The sequence below is a fragment of the Protopterus annectens genome, chromosome 4.part0 (genome assembly GCF_019279795.1).
Source record: "Protopterus annectens isolate FY-2018-M chromosome 4.part0, PAN1.0, whole genome shotgun sequence".
Taxonomy (NCBI): domain Eukaryota; kingdom Metazoa; phylum Chordata; order Ceratodontiformes; family Protopteridae; genus Protopterus; species Protopterus annectens.
In genome coordinates this window covers 1,255,143,085-1,255,160,335 of record NC_056733.1, presented here as the reverse complement: position 1 = coordinate 1,255,160,335, position 17,251 = coordinate 1,255,143,085, and the positions used below count along the sequence as shown (strand labels likewise).

Sequence of the window (17,251 nt, the reverse complement as noted above, 5' to 3'; positions counted from 1 at the left end):
TTGTTCTCCATTATTGCCCTGTTATATAACTTGGCTTTACCCAACCATAGTGCCCTGACATACCTTTTATAGGTTCATAGGGTTTACTGGACTAATGACCACAAGGGCCTTTTTAAGCCTAGCCATGCATTCCAAATCTCTTGACAAGTTCTGGTACCCTTGATAAGTGGAAGCAGGGGTTTGGGAAATGAACCATTTACAGGTTACCAGTGACCATCACAGAAATAGGTGCCAAACCAGGGATGAATTTTATGTTCCCCATCTAATTGTCCAAGTTGTACTTGAGTTGGGTTAGGGAGAAACTCTGTTTCACATGGATGGGGAGCCTGTTTCATAGATGGAGCAGTCTCTGGGATACATACCTCTCTCTCCAGCAGGTCCTATTTATATCACAGGCAAGATTCAAGTCTTTAGAACAGATAATTCTGGTGCTGTTTGTTTTGTGGATATGCAGGAGGTCCATCAGAGTGGAGTCTGACAATGCCCTGCATGCCAGGCATAGATCTCCCCTCAAAAGTCTGTAAGAGACAGAATACATGGATAGGGCCTTGAGGCGGTCTGCATAGGACATTTTACTTATGCTCTGTATTCTTTTAGTGAGGAACCTCTGTGGACGTTCCAGTTGTTGGATATATCTGGTTAGGTGCATACCAAAGGAGGCACTGTACTCAATGACAGGGCTGATGAATGCTGAATACAGTGGCACAATGACTTCCTTGGACTTACATGTCATACCTTTGTTGCCATACCTCTCAGCCTCTTAGCACAAAAAATCTGGGTGAAGTAAAAATGACAGGGGGACAAAGGCACAAAATCAGGGACAGATTTTGATTATTGCTCTTATAAACTAAGAAATGTGCTAGAATAACAGGTTTTGCATTGGCATGCATGTTGTAATGGATGAGAGTCTGAAACTCAAATGTCTGTCATTTTTCACTGACTTCAGTACTCCATGATTTTTCAAAAAAAAACGCAAATTTTCTAAAGAGACAACCAGAAATATCAAACTAAAATCTGAGCATTCTGTAAAAGTCTGGAGAGTTGAAATGTATGTTCCCTGAGCATCCTGTCTGCAGAAGTAGAAGTAACCATGTTAATTTGGGACATAATACAGATAAGTTATTATGTTAAGGTAATGTTTTTAAGAAAATGTATAAAAGGCTTGTAGATAGGTGAAGTAGCACCCATCTAAATTGCCTGTAGTCATGTGTGTGTGTGTGTATTGTGTACATGCATTCGTGGCTTGCGAGAGTAAACTCTTACTCCTGCACATCACTGCAGAAGGTAATGTGGGTATCGTAAGTGAATGCAGTTCATATAAGGACTTAAATTGTTCTGGAATACAAAACAGATCATAATAAAGGGCATATGAAGAAGTTTAAAGATATGTTTGAATTTTTTAAGCAGTAGTAAATGTTCTTGTTTCACTGTTGCAGTCAACACCTGTGGTAGCCCCCGGTCGGTCTGAATACCAGAGTCAATGTTTTTGTGTGCCGGCGGACATCAGGTCATCAGTGCTATAAAGCAAGGCAGTTGATGTCATTACACCAATCTTTCTTGCCGTGGAGCCCGTAGCAGAAGCAGTTCGCAAGAGGGCCGGTCGGTTGCTACCAGAAGTTGAATTTCAGCAGAAAACATCTGAAGCTAAGTACCTCATCAGGGACCCTTTTTTTCTTGCTCTAACCGATGTCCTAAAAAGTTAACCATTTGGAAAGCTGATCCCACACCGAGACTTTCATTATTACTGCATCACTTGTTTAGGCCCAGACCACAACATCCCTTGTTGCTGGTTCTGTGCCCTCTTTAATGTGAGAACCATTCGCCGTAGAGCTCTTTTTGTAGACAGTTACTTTTGTGTTCTGTCTTTGAATTCCGATATGGCATCCGTCAGCCAACAATCTGTCGACATTCTGAAAAAACGTCGAGTTAAAGATAGAGACAGGCCGCACAATGCTAAGCCTTCCAACGATGCTACAGCTAAGTAAGTTGTCAGTTCTCCGGAATTCAGTGAGGCGCTTTCGCAACCTCTAATGCCCAACTCGCTTTCTACGCAGACCACTGATGAAACCATTTCGGTGTCCGGTATGCCACAGAAATCCACTTCATCTTTTGAGCCTTTGGCTGTCTCTGCCTTGGTTGGGACCGGAGCTGCGACGCAGGCACCGGCTTCTGAGGAGGCCTTTCGCACTACCAATTCTAGGCAAAAAATGACGTCTTCGCATCTGACTACCACTTCTCAGAGACTGACGGGTTCTCTCAGGCCTAGAAGCCAGGCCATTCCTAGGAAGTCTGTTTCTAGCCACCATCTTGCTACTGTTCCCCCACCCCAAGCTCAAATGCTTAAAATGGTGGAGGATCTCATCTTCCTTATCCGAGGTACTCCAAAAAGGAAAAGGCATCCTTCTCCTGAAATTATGACAGACCAAGAGTCTGAGGAATCTGATTATTCTGCTTTTGAAAAGGAACAACATCTCTTAACTGTTCAAGGATTCATATGCAGAGGAATCCATCCCTTCTGCCTCCCCTCCAGAGGACCTCCCCTTTGGGGAAACCCTTCACTCCCTCAGAGAAAATTTTCAGTGGGAATCTCAAGACTTCCCACAGTCAAAGAAACGACTTGCTTTGGAAGTGGTGGATGATGTTTTCCAATAATCCAGCCTAGCCCCTGATGCCCTGCTTCCTGCACCCACTAAACCTGATAGGTACTACAGGGTTACGGATTCTCACAAATACCTGTACAGGAATCCTGCTGCAGACCCTGAGGTCATTACACAGGGACCCAAAGGAGCTAAGACTAGTTCTGCCAAGAATCCTCTAATCCTCTTCCTTCTGACAAATACTCCAGAGCTCTGGACAGATGGGGTAAGAAAGTATACACCTCCGCAACCTTAGCTATCAGAGCACTCAATTGTCAGTTCCATGTGTTAAAATATCAGCAACACACTTTGGAACAATTAAAACAGAAGATTTCTACCTCTCCTGATGGTGCCAACTCAAAAGAGCTGGCAGGATCATTACACTCTGCTTGTCAAGTGGCCAAACACTCAGTACAATGTGGATATGATGCCCTAGAAGCCTCTAGCAGGGGCAGCAGTAACAGGAACTGTTATTAGAAGACATGCATGGCTGAAGGAACAACCACTCCCTGATCATGTTAAGTCTAGACTTATTGATGCACCCCTCGATAAGGAACTCCTGTTTGGGGAAAAAGCAGAAGAGGTGCTTAAAAAGATGAAAGACAAAGCAAAATCTATGCAAAGAGTAAAAGATTTCTTTCGAGTTCAACCTCCCAGATTCAGAAGGGAGCTTTCCCTCTAAGCACTGGGCCTTCCCTGCACCTAGCAGACATGACCAAGGTAAGCCCAGCAGGGACAGGCCATCCAGGCCCCTATCCCAAGGCCGGCAAAGAAGCAAACAATGGACCACTTCCATCTGTAAGGCAGGGAGTTCTAAGCCAAGCTTTTATGGCAAGCACTCACAATGACTCCCCCTCCCCCTTCTGCCCTCCGTTCACTCGTCAAAAACTAGTAGGAAGGCTCACCCTCTTCAAGGATGATTGGGTCTCTATAACCAAGGACCAATGGGTCTTAAAAATCATTTCTCAGAGATACAGATTCTCCTTCAGCAAACTCCCTACTCCAAGAGGGTACCCAGACCTCCCCCCAAACCAGTGGGTAGAGGCATTGAAACAGGTCCAAACTCTAATATCACAGGGGGCAGTAGAACCTGTCCCTCCATATCAAACAGGAAAAGGTTTTTACTCCAGACTATTCCTTGTTCCAAAAAAGAGGGCACTTGGCACCCCATCCTGTATCTATCCAAACTGAACACCTCCTTGGTGGTCCCCAGATTCAAAATGCTAACCTTGCAAGAGCTCCTGCCTATGCTCACACAAAATGCCTGGCTTGTGACACTAAACCTAAAAGAAGCCTACCTCCACATCCCCATCAGGGAATCGTGCAGAAAATTCCTGCGCTTCAGAGCAGGCTATCAACACTTTCAGTTCTTTGCACTGCCCTTTGGCTTATCTTCTTCTCCCAGAGTATTCACCAAATGCTTGGCCCCAGCTGTAGCATTCTGCAGACAGAGAAATGTACAGATCTACCCTTACCTAGATGACTGCCTCATTCAGGCAGAGTGCAAAGAAAAGTTGCTACAGGACCTTCTCTTTGTCAAATCACTCCTAACTTCCCTAGGGTTCACCATCAACAAGAAAAAAATCAAAGCAGAGTTGGGTTTTCCTGGGAACTGAGCTAGAAAGAACAACCCAAATGGCCTTCCTATTCCCAGAAAAGGAGAGCTTCCTGCCTCTCTACTTCACCCAGCTGGCTTCCAGAAGTCATCTCACTGTGAGGAAGTTCCTGCAAGCCCTGGGTTACATGGCATCTTGCATCCTTCTCATCCCTCTCACCAGGCGTTTACATGAGAAAACTTCAGTGGTACTTAAGAACCTTTGGTGTCAGCACTCTCAGTCCCTAGAGACTACTCTCCCTCTGATCCCTTTTATAAGGGCCGAATTTCTCTGGTGGAAAGAGGCCTGTGCCATGAACAAGGGTCTTCACTTCATCCTCTGCCCTTCCGGCGAGACCATCACCACCGACACCTCAGACATTGCTTGGGGTGCTCACCTAGCAGGCAGGTATACCCAAGGCCTTTGGAATGCCCAGCAACTTCACTTGCACGTAAACCAAAAAGAGATGATGGCAGTGCAAAAGGCTCTGACTTCCTTCTAACCCCATCTCAGGCCAGGGGTCCTCTTTATAAAAACAGACAACACCACTGTAATGTGGTACATCAACAAGCAGGGGGGCGCCCAATCTTACCCCCTGTGCAGGATAGCCATGAGTCTCTGGCTTACAGCCACCTCCATGGGGCTACATCTAATTGCCCAGTACTTACCAGGGATCAAGAAATCAACAACAGACTGGCAGACCACCTAAGCAGAAACTTACTGGACCCCCATGAATGGCAGCTCCACAGAGAAATCTTTCTGCAAATCACCCAGAAGTGCAGAACCCCAGAAGTGGACTTCTTTGCCTCGCACCTCAACCACCAGCTGCACAAGTTCTGTACCAGGGAGTATCACCTCCTAGCATGGAAGGTGGATGCCTTGACCTTCCCCTAGTGCTCCCTCTTTGTGTATGCATACCCTCCTCTGCCCCTTATTCCCAAGGCTCTGATCAAAATAAGAGAGGGGAGACCAAAGGCCATCCTCATTGCTCCAGATTGGCCCAGACAGCATTGGTACCCCTTATTACGCAGTTTGACCTTACAGCCCGTAAAGCTGCTTCCTCTGATGTCATACCTCTTGACCCAGGAGAGACGGAAGGTACTGCACCCAGACCTACAGACTCTCTCAAGCTTTCAGCATGGATTATGCACTAAAACCTAACAAGGAGTCCCTGTTAAGCAAACAGGTCCTGAACATCATCACAGAGGCCAGAAGGCCCAGTACAAGAAAATCATGTGCAGAAAAATGAAAAAGATTCTGCTCCTGGAAACAAACGAGGGCAGTACCTCCCAACCTTTCATCCCTCTCATCCTGGATTACCAAGTAGAATTGCTCAGTAGTGGCCACTCTTTCTCCTCTATTAAAATCCATGCCTCAGCCATCTCTGCCCGTTATGATTCAGACCCACCTGTCTTCTCTCATCCTTTGATTAAGCAATTCCTCAGAGGGGCTTCTAATATCAGACCACCCAGAAGGCCTCCGACGCAACCCTGGGACCTGAATTATGTGTTAGAAAAACTAACCTTACCCCCTTTCGAACCTGCTGCTTCAACAGAATTGAAATATCTCTCTTGGAAGACTGCCTTCCTACTAGCTATCACCTCAGCCAGAAAGGTCTCAGTCCTTCAAGGTCTCATGGCTGTCGAGCCCTTCATAATTTTCCATGCAGACGGAGTCTCCCTGAGGACTAACCCCTCCTTTATGCCCAAGGTGGTGTCTGATGTGACCCTTAACCGGGCCATACACCTTCCCACCTTCTTTCCCAACCCTCAAAACAAGGGGGAAAGAATTCTACACTCACTAGATGTGCAGAGACAACTCCGATACTATCTGGACCGTACTAAGCCATTCAGAAAAATAGACCAGCTTCTTGTAAGCTTTGCTCCAGGGGCAGAGGGGAAGCCCATCTCCAAACAAAGCATTTCTAAATGGGTTTCACACTGTATCTATCCGTACCCACTCCACTAGGGCAACCTCCACTTCCACTGCTTTCCTTAGAGGAGTACCTACCAGGGACGTCTTGGAAGCGGCCACCTGGACCTCTGTCCATACCTTTACAAAGCATTACCACCTTCCTCTCTTTTCCAAGTCTAGGGCATGGTTTGTCTCTGCAGTTCTGCAGGGTCTCCTGTCCCACACCTAGGACTCAACCTGTCCTTCCACCCTTTTCGTCAGCTTTGGGAATCCCCCCACAGGTGATGACTGCAACAGTGAAACACAAAGAACATAGTACAGTTGTGTACACTTACCATAAATGTAGCTGTTCGAGTGTATTCACTGTTGCAGTCTTGGTTTCCCTCCCTCCATCCCCCTTTTAACAGCTTCCCCTAGGGGGACACAAGCTTCCCAAGGTGGCTCTTAGCCACCAGGACCACTTCTCTCTTTTCCCTTGTGCTTCTGATGGGTTAGGGCAAGAAAAGCTGATGTTATGACATCAGCTGCTTTGCTTTGCTTTATAGTACTGATGACCTGATGTCAGACTACAGGTGACGGCAGCCGGCGCACAAAAACATTGACTCTGGTATTCAGGCCGACCGAGGGCTACCACAGCAGGAATAACCCACAGGTGATGACTGCAACAGTGAATACACTCGAACATCTACATTTATGGTAAGTGTACACAACTGTACTTTTAAAGACACTATATATATGTGTCAAGTCAGGGAGAGAGTTTTGGCATACGGGAGGGAGATTTATCATAATGGTTAAGGTGTGCATTTCACAGATGCAAGGTATAAGATTTGATTCTCACCTTCGAGAGGGAAATTGGCTGAGCTTAAAATGGCCCACAAAGACAACTAGCCTAGTACTTACCTATGATACTAAGAGTATGCAGTTTTAGGACTATTAAGGGTACAGGCCTTCAGTCCACACCACTGGTACCAGTTAATATAAAAGGTGTAGTTGGCTGTAAGAGCAGGCAGTAATTGTTCACTGCTTCCTCTGAAAATAGCTAACACTTGCCGTACCTAAAGTCAGTGGCTCACTGTAATCCTACCCACCTTGTTGCTAGCGCACTGCCTTCCAGGTCCATCTTACCAGCTGTAACAGATACTTATTTAGGATTATTTTGTACTCCTGTGCGCGCACATGTGTGTGTGTGTGTGTGTGTGTGTGTGTGTGTGTGTGTCTGTGCGCGCGTGCGAGTGGTATTTTCCAGGAGAGGTTAATGAGAGATTTCTAGTACCAATTCCCTTCCCTGTTGTCATGGTGACACTCTACTAACAGCCAGAACAATCCATTTGCAAGGTCATCTTCATTATCTTTGTCCATTGTTGTCCTCGGTGTATATCTTTCCACTTGGGAAAAAATGTCTGAGAAGGGGTTTAGAGTATCCTTACTATACAGACAATGCCCACCTTTAACTTACCTTCTTGGTTTAATGTCTCCAAATCTCTTGGGTTTCTAATATCATTATGGGAATGGACCTCATTTCTAAGTCAGGGTATAATTAAAGTTCATGAAATTAGTTTTGTTTCAATCTTCGATGTTAATGAAAAGTGGTGTTTGCAGCAGCCGTGTGTGATGTGCCCAGAAATGACTCCTACATTTCATGCAGGGTTGCAATTATTGGCAGCATATCTAAATACGACTGCAGATTCTTTTTCATTAAACGCATTGCTCCTACTATTATTGGAACTGCCTTCTGGGTTTCTTTCTTCCACATTGCTCTCATTTTTGCCTGCAAATCCTGGTATTTTATGATTTTGTGTATATACATGAGATGCTGTAATTGCTAGGTGTAGTCATTTCACTGATCAGTGCTACTTTTGTCTATTTTTCATGGACCACTATATCTGGTTTTCACGCATCTAGTTTTGAAATGTTAATAATGGGTGATCCCATGTAATATAAACTTCATCATTCTCTATAATGCTTTGTTTTTCATGTTTCCAAGGCTTCGCATCTACTTCTGTATTGTAGTGTTTGCGCAACAATATTATAATGTGCTCAGAATTGACTTCTTATCGCAGTTTAATTTCTCCAAGTCTTTTGGATTTCTAGTACTATGGCTGAGATGGACCCCATTTCTAAGTCAAAGTATGTTTAAAGTTCATGAAATTAGTATTGTTTCAGTCTTTGTTAGCCAAAAGTGCTCTTTGCAGCACCCGCAATGTGCACAGAATTGACTCCTCTTGTAATTCACATTGAGTTACATGCATCGGTAACGTATCTAAATATGACTGTAAATTATTTTTTTATGGGACCCATTCCTCCTGCTACTACTGAACTGTATGGGTATCTTTCTTCCACATTGTCCTTGTTTCTGCCTGTATGTCCTGGTATGTTATGACTTCACATCTCTCTGTACATAAGGTTCATAGGTTGGTACTAGGCTATCGGCCCTAGGGCCTATGCAAGCCTAGCCATAACAATTCCCTGGATATTTCTTCCCACACTATTTACTTTCCTGGACCCCTGTCTAGCGGGGCAACTGACGTGATCCCTGGGGTGAATTTCCTTTCTCCCATCCATCTTCAAGGTTTCTTTTGAAGAGGGTAAAGAGGTGCCCTGCTTGACATGTATGGGCAGTCTATTCCAGAGTCTGGGGAGTCTCTGGGTCAGGAACCTATCCCTCCAGCATGTACATAAGACATTGTAAACACTGAGTGTAGCAATTTCAATGATCAATGCTACTTTTGACTTCTTTTCATGGACTACTGTATCTAGTTTTGTTTTATATTGATTCAGTTGGTAGGGAGCCGGGGTGTATTTAAATCTAGATGAACTATAATCACCTTAAACTCAACAACTCGATATTGTTTCTAATTATGTGCAGTATTAGTCTGTCTACCTGCATGTCCATGATGTAATAGCTAGGTGTTATACATGTAAATGTCTGTGAAAATGGTCTATATGTTTGCACATTGAGTCTGGAGACATGGAATTTTGTTCAGTTTTTGCACTTGGGTGATTTCTGAATGACAATAAAGTTTATTTTAGCCTTGATAATGGCTATGACTGTTCCTGCCAACATGAGGAATTCTGAGTATCTGGTTCTAATGTCCACTATAGTTTGTGGTGCTGACAACCAAGACCGTGTTGCGATGGTTAGAAATAGATTATCTTGCATCTGTCTGAGAAGCATTGTCCACTTAAGGCATTTTCTTCCTTGATAGGACTTGCCTGTAGTCATACAACCTCTTGTCTCTGTTGAACATGCTTCGTTTTATACATTTATACACACTTATTTAATTATCCCAGAATAAATGCAGTGTTTTATATATATATATATATATATATATATATATATATATATATATATATATATATATATATATATATATATATTCTTTTTTATTGCAGTGGTGCAGAAGAAAGCTGTTTGTAAATTTGAATTTAAACCTGGCTGCTTGCTGATGTCAGAAATGGTTTTCCTCCTTTGAAGGCTGCTTACCTTTTTGTCACATGCTGATTGGTTATTAGATGAAGACAGATAAGCAGAAGATGTAACAAGTAACGGGATTCTAGTTTTGTTCAAGCATACATATTTGCAAAAATACTGTAGACTGTATGAAATACTATGCAGTAAGTAAGGCACATAAACTTTGTCTTGAGGGAACTCATTAAAAATAGGAGTTTATAGGCTAAATTTATGGAGGCCATAAAGGAATCTTTTTTGTCAGAACTGTATGGGCTACTTGAATTGAGGAGAGCAATTGTTTAAAACCACTGTCTGGAAATAATTGTGCTTATATACTTGTTTACAGATATCATATAGGGTAAGTGTTGCTCAGATAAATTTTTTGTGCATGGCAGTTTAATTTCCATTTGCTAGTCAGGGAGGCTCATAAGCATTCAAATACGCTATACTTTTGTGATTGGAGATGGTAATAGAGGCATTTTGTTGAGGACGTATTCCTTTTTCCTGAGGTTTTGCTTGCTTTGACCTCATTTGATGAAGCTGAAGTGTATTCACATTTGGTGTGCCCATGCTGTTTTTTTGTTGCATATTTTGTCTGGGAACTTGCCTTTTTTGCAGGAAGTAACTTGGTCAGCAAATGTGTTTTCCTTTGAGTATTCATGCTTTGTACTGTAAAAGGAAATAATCTCTTAAATGAAAAATAAATATGCATCTGTAGCAGTGATTCATCGTATTTTAACATGCACTTTTCTTTTCCTGTGTTCTAGGGCAGCACAACTATCTATGTGCAGGAAGGAATGATTGTATTATTGACAAAATTCGCAGGAAGAATTGCCCTGCCTGTCGCTTCCGCAAATGTCTTCAAGCTGGAATGAATCTGGATGGTAAGTTGAAACATATCAAGTTTGAATTGTGGCCGCTAGAAGGTGATAGCAATGAATGAGAACCTTATAACATCTTTCTATTTTTAATTTTTCTGTTCCCTATATAATATCCAGTTTATGAAGTGGTACAGTTCTACAGAAATTACAAGTTTTGACCTGCTGTATTGTCTGTATTGTAAGTAAAAGAAAACACTACAACTTAGTCATTGACTAGTTTATAGATTGCTTTTATTGGCAGCCAGGTTGTGTTAAACGATGCTGCATTTTAATTTGCATTATTGTTTTTTTGCAAGACTCTATTACATGTGGGATTACGTTACTAAAGCAATTTAGTTAGTTCCCCTCTGCTTTAACGGTTTACAAGATTCTTAATCATACTCATTGTCAAAATGATATCTCAATTAGGACTTTACTCCGGCAGCCTTAATATGAAAGTATCACCTATAGTTTGCAGCTTCCAGATAAAGGGACCAGCACTGCCATTGTACTTTGATTGTTATTGATGTGCAAGTATAGCGCACATATAGCACACATATATGCCTCTATGACCTCATCATTATCGCCAAATGATGTTCTGTAGAGACGTTTGGTTAGAAAATTATTTCAAAGCTATATATGTTGATTTTACGTGACTGGTTGTTACTCTTTTTGACTGTCTGGTACTTCTCACTGGGTGGCTTGTTTTAGTCCCATTCTAAAGAAACGAGGTGGAACCAGTGGGATGTTTAGGGATGTGTATAGGGTGGTGGTAGTGCTTTGTACTTCTCAAGAGCTTATATTTTAATCACTTTATCAATTTTTGTTTACTTACTCTGTACAGAGGACATAAATAAAATCACAGACATCTCAACTACATTAAAACAAATTATTTTCCTCTCCACCATGTTTATCAGAATTGTTTAATGTACTGTTAGCTACCTTTAGATACTGTCCAGAACCGTACATTTCTTAATGTACTGCCGTCTTGGCAGTCATAAGATCGTCTGAACTCATAGTATTCACCGTACATTTGCAGAGACTGAGAAGGGGCATACTGTTTGTTGTCAGCTCTAACTGCCTGATTTGTTAGGGAATGACTATCTCAAAATTGTCCAGATCTCATAGAAATCATGTTGATCTGCCGAATGGCCTTTCAGTCGAATGTCATTTGGTCAAAAAAAGAAAGGGAAAAAAAAAATTCAAAACAGTTTTTGGCAATCATAAAAGTAGTGGGGAAAAGTGCAATCTCAAAGAGCAGTGAAAGTTTTTGGACATTACAACTTTTACGAACTGCATTCAAGTCAAAGTCTTCAGTGGCCGGACACATCCTCATTTGAAGGAATACATGAAGGGAGATTGTATAAGCTGAGATCTGATTGGCCAGGACAGCTCTTCTTACTGATTAGTAACATTAAGTGCTGAGTCCTTCATGTGATGTGAAAGTCACCAGTTCAGGTGTTGATTAAGCTTATTAAAGAAACAAAAAAAAAGCTGTTAATTGTGGTGAAAATGGGGAACTCTTTGAGGTTACAATAGTGTACTGAGGTAGTGATGAAATCTTTCAACATGTTATAAGGTATCCTGTAGACATTGTATCTAGTTTAGTTATTAACAAAATAACAATGACTGCCATATTGTCTTAAACTAATTTTGTCCAAGCAGTTATATTAACGAAGATAAAACAAGCAGACTAGGTTGCAGCAAAGGTGTTCCGCTTTTTCAAGCAATGATCTGAAAAACTGTCATATTTACTTGTGAAGAGAGACAGTTTTGGGTAAAAATCTAAAGGATTTGTGTACTCTTACCTGGTAAATATCAGAAACCAGTTGTATTTTAAAAGTTTGCGTTATTGTAATTGGTAGATTGCCATCTTTGATAACTAATTCTTAAGCAGACTGTAGAGCTGTAACATGTTATAGTCTGCAGAGTTGAACTGTGGCTTAGGAAAAAATGTAGATTTAGCGTAGGGATCAGCAAAGCCCACCTTGCTGCTTAGAACCCGCATGTTATGCATGAGCAGCTGAGACTGTTAAATACTTCACTTACTGCACGTGTGAACATGTCAGTACAACTACCTGCTCTGACGATTAAAGCAAACTTGGACTGCTGTAGCTAGGTTACCTGTAATTATTATCACAGATGCAGATAGATTCAGTTTATAGAAGGTAAATGTTGCACTATACATTATAAAAATGGTATCAGGCACACACACAGCATTCCTGGAACAGTTTGAGAAGATTTAAGGCAATTAACTAGTACAATACAGAGCTTGGAAATTTTTTTAATTGTTCACTGGGATGCTGTCTCTTGTGCTGGATGTCTACTAATATGTTCCCAGATGAATACATGTGTTCCTTGAGATCCTCTGGTTTAAGCCACTTAAGCACATATTTTTCACATTTAACCTGCTTAGTCAGTCCCCACTGTAAGGGTAGTGGGTTGCCAAGATCATTGCCCACAGACAATGGCATTCACCGCTGTGGTACCCATGTGTATATACTTAAACTGTATCTGCCAAATTCATCCATGTGTACATACTTAACATATGGTCTCTGCCAAATTTATCCATGTGTACATACTTAACATGTGGTGTCTGACAAATTCATCCATGTGTACATACTTAACATTTGGTGTCTGCCAAATTCATCCATGTGTACATACTTAACATATGGTGTCTGCCAAATTCATCCATGTGTACATACTTAACATGTGGTGTCTGCCAAATTCCTCCATTGAATTAAATTGGTCATACTGTGGCTGTACAATTCCCAGATTCCGGGTGGAGGTGAGTTATTTTACGGCAAAGTCCCACGTACTTACCTGGGTAGAAGAGTAGGTCTAAAGTTGCTCATTCAGTTCCCCTAGCCGAGTGCTGTATTATTTTGGCTACTAGTGCTATCATTTGGTGTAAACCTGTAGCAGCCAAGCTCTCCTAGTTCGTAACTTTGTGTAAAAAATGAGGTCAAAATTAATAAAAGCTGAAAGACTGTGATATGAGACTGCTAATGTATATAGTTAAATAAAAAAAAATACATTCGTATGAGAAAGTATTGAAGAGATAGCCAGTTCTATGCATTTGTGTTCACTTTACAGTGAAATAATCGTTAGGATGTCCACACAGATCCCTTTCCTTATGTATAGCTTTACTTGACAGGTGGCAGCAAACTGCCTAACTTTGTCTCCATGTAGCACCGTTGGTCTCCTGGAGATGTGTCGGTGGTAAGATAACGTGCATCAGAACAGCTGGTTTTAAATGAATGTCACTATGTGGACAATCCCCTGATGATTAGCATTTGCTGAGCTTTATCAGTTACTGAATGCCAGCATTTAGAGTGATCTGTGGTCTGTGTTAGCAATTACCATTACATTGGCTTCACACCTAGCCCCTCATCTTCAGGACATGTTTTAACTGTGAGTCCCCATCCAGATATTGAGCATCAACGCTGCATTCCCAGATACAGGTCTGTATTTATGGGCAGAAATGAATCACATGCATTGTGAAGTTTGCCACAGGGATTGCTCCTTTACCACGTACCTGTCAGACTCAAAAATTGAACAGAGTCAGGGTTGTTTCTTAGTGTAGGCAATTACACTGAAAATTAAGAGAGTTTACAGAAAGAGGAAAGTAAAGAAGAGACAAATGAATTGTGTACAAAAGAATACATCTCCTCATACCAGTATTTACTGTTTCCTGAGAATGTAACAGTAACGTTGCCAGTCTTATCTTGCAAAGCCATAATTTATTTAGAGGCCTTTTTAATATCGTTTGAAGAGTTCAGAAATCGCTCAGAAATGAAACGATTGCCTTGCAGAAGTCTAAACTTAGTGTTATCTAGAGCCTGAGCTAATGATTCATTCTGTTGTGCGATGATATGGGATGCTAAAGCATTTGTAGAGGTGTGCTTCAAAGATAAGTATTGCTGTAATTGTTGTTTGTTAGATAACTTACCAGTGTTGTGAAATATTTTCTGTCATTTTTTTTTGACTGTTTGAAAAACATGGTACAAGTGCTTTGATGTTGCAGTATATCGCAAAGTGTTGCACTTTTCTGTGCGGCACTACAGTAGCCTGAGAAAATGAAATTATGCGGCTTATATCCATTAACAGAGCAGGGCACAGGTTCTAGTATTTGTGTATGATGCTCTTTTTATTAAAATAATGGATCTACACAAATACTTAGAAATAAGTGAGGCTGAAGTAAGAGCAGAGTGTGTGGTAAAACTTTGCGAAATGCCTTTAATGGAAAGAAAAATATATCTTTATTGTAGTCATGTTGAACACATGCAGAGTATATAGAGGAACCTATAACTGCCTAACTGCCCTCTCCACATGTATATACACACATATCTCTCAATCTCTCTCTCTCTATATATATATATATATATATGTATGGATTTGTATCACTTCACTGAAAGACCATTTCACTGACCCATTTCACTGAGACCAAATCACCTAAAGTTCATTTCACTGAAAGTTCATTTCACCTAAAACTCATTTCACTGACAAGTCATACTCTAAGGCAAGTCAAAGGTATATGTCCATTTCCCTATTGTAGTGTCATCCTGGTGTTAGTATATATAGTTAAGGGGTTGTGGGGGGCGCAGCGTGTGGGGCCGTAACACCCACTTAATTTGGTTTTCTGTTGTCTGGTTTTGTTTTGCATTATTTGGTAAAACTCAACTAGGTGGGGGCTATGCCCCCACATGCCCCAATGTGAGGGGCTGTGCCCCCCACATCCCCCGTAACTATATATACTAACACCAGGATCACACTACAGTGGGGAAAAGGACATATACCTTTGACTTGCCCTTAGAGTACTACTTGTCAGTGAAATGAGTTTTAGGTCAAATGAGTTTTAGGTAAAATTAACTTTAGGTGATTTGGTCTCAGTGAAATGGGTATCAGTGAAATGGTCGTTCAGAGAAGTGATACGAATCCATATATATATATATATATATATATATATATATATATATACATACATACATACACATACATAATCATGTATAGCTGTGTGTGTGTATATGTACACACACACACACACACACACACACACACACACACACACACACAAGTATTTCTGTGTGTGCATGTGTGTGTAGATATATGGGTTCACTATACAATCTCGAAATACTGAAATATCAAATTTCAGTATCTCAAAACTTTATAGTCGAAAGTGCAGTTATGCAAAACTGCACTATATCAAATGCGAAATGTCAAATCCGCTGTTATGGTGTCGCGTTCGTTACGTGTGGTGCGGTGTGTGGATTTAGCTGGGGATTCAGGTAAGGGGGGTTTTCATAAGGGTATTGGGTAGGAATTTCATTGTGTCTGTGTGTAGTGGTGGGTTTTATGTGTTGGTGTGTTTAGTGCGACCTTGGAGTTAGTATATATAAGTAGTGGGGGTGGGGGGGGGTGCAGGGGCGCTTGCCCCCCTGCTTATAGGTAGGGTAGGTGTGTTTGTATGTTATGTTGTGTTTGTGTGTGTTGTTTTGTTTCTTGTAGTGTAGTTAGGTAGGTGTATGTGTGTTTGTTTGGTGATGGTGTGTGTATGTATATGGTCGCGATTTTGATTTTCACGGTTGTGGGTTTTCGGTTATGTGGATTTTCGGCTATACAGTCTCGAGATACTGAAATTCGATATTTTAGTATTTCAAGATTGTATAGTGAATCCATATATATATATATATATATATATATATATATATATATATATATATATATATATATATATATACATACAGCCATACACTGCATAGCATAGCTGCTTCACATCAGTAAGCATTGACTCAGACCTCTATATTTCAGTTTGAAGCAGTGCTTGCAACAGCGTTGGCTGTTCATGTTAACCACATCTCCTGGTGGGATGACACACACTGGTTCAGACAGCTAAATCGCTATATATTTGCAGTTGTACTGCCATAGTAGCTAAATGTTCGGACACTGATTAATTCATAAAAGGAAAGGTAAGGGGTTTGCTGGAAAGTAAGGAAAGGGGTAAGGTGTAAGAAGAGGGTCACATAAAACTGCAACCTATAGGAGTGGGTGGGATGGGGAGGAAGAAGAGGGAAATCTGCATCTCACTCCAGGAAGCTGTCCACATGGGCCACTTATCTGCTGGCTGTACTGCAACCTCCACCACCTGCTGTAGTTGTGGTTGGGGGCTACTTCAGGAATTGCAGGTGGGCCTATCTGCCAGAGAGGCCCAGAACCCTTCTTAGGCAAAGGGCTTCCAGCTCCATTACCCTCGTGCACCTCGTCCAGATCTTCAGCAGCAGGACAAGGTCTAGCCATCTGCACAGCAAATCTGTCACTTGGACTTGCAGAAGGTTGACACATTGGGCAGGTAGTTGTAAAAGAATGTATAGTGACATTAGAATTTATAGAATTTAGCAGGTATATCAGTCCTTGTGAGGGAAACTGGCCTCAAACCTCACCTGCCTGCTGTGGAACATGACACAGTTTGCATTATGTTGTACTTGTGCTGAAAAAGAAAAGGGTACATTAGAGAATTGTGATATGAAGAAATGCTAGAACAGCTTATCTTGTAGGTATTTCCAGTAGCTGATTGATGGGGAGTAGGCAAGTTTGTGCTCACAGCATGTATGCTAAGATACAAAAACTGAATGTAGCACATGTGTACATGAGGTCACAATCAGGAGGAAATTGCAGAGCCCGACTTCCCCACCCAAGAGGAGAATGTTTTAGAAAGCCATACAAAATGTAGCAGTCTGTTTACATCCAGTGCCACCAATACCATCTCCACCTGAACTGGACGATCCAAACAGAAGC

At 41.6% G+C, this 17,251-nt stretch overlaps 1 protein-coding gene across 4 annotated transcripts in view; it reads left to right on the top strand.

The window, feature by feature from the left end:
• NR3C1 (nuclear receptor subfamily 3 group C member 1) overlaps nt 1-17,251 on the top strand; it is a 1,023,052-nt gene that overhangs the window by 510,518 nt on the left and 495,283 nt on the right. For all 4 annotated transcript variants that reach the window (XM_044069153.1, XM_044069152.1, XM_044069149.1 and 1 more), the window contains exon 4: nt 10,364-10,480. In XM_044069153.1, coding sequence (XP_043925088.1) covers nt 10,364-10,480 — 117 coding nt within the window. The remainder of the gene's footprint in view (nt 1-10,363; nt 10,481-17,251) is intronic.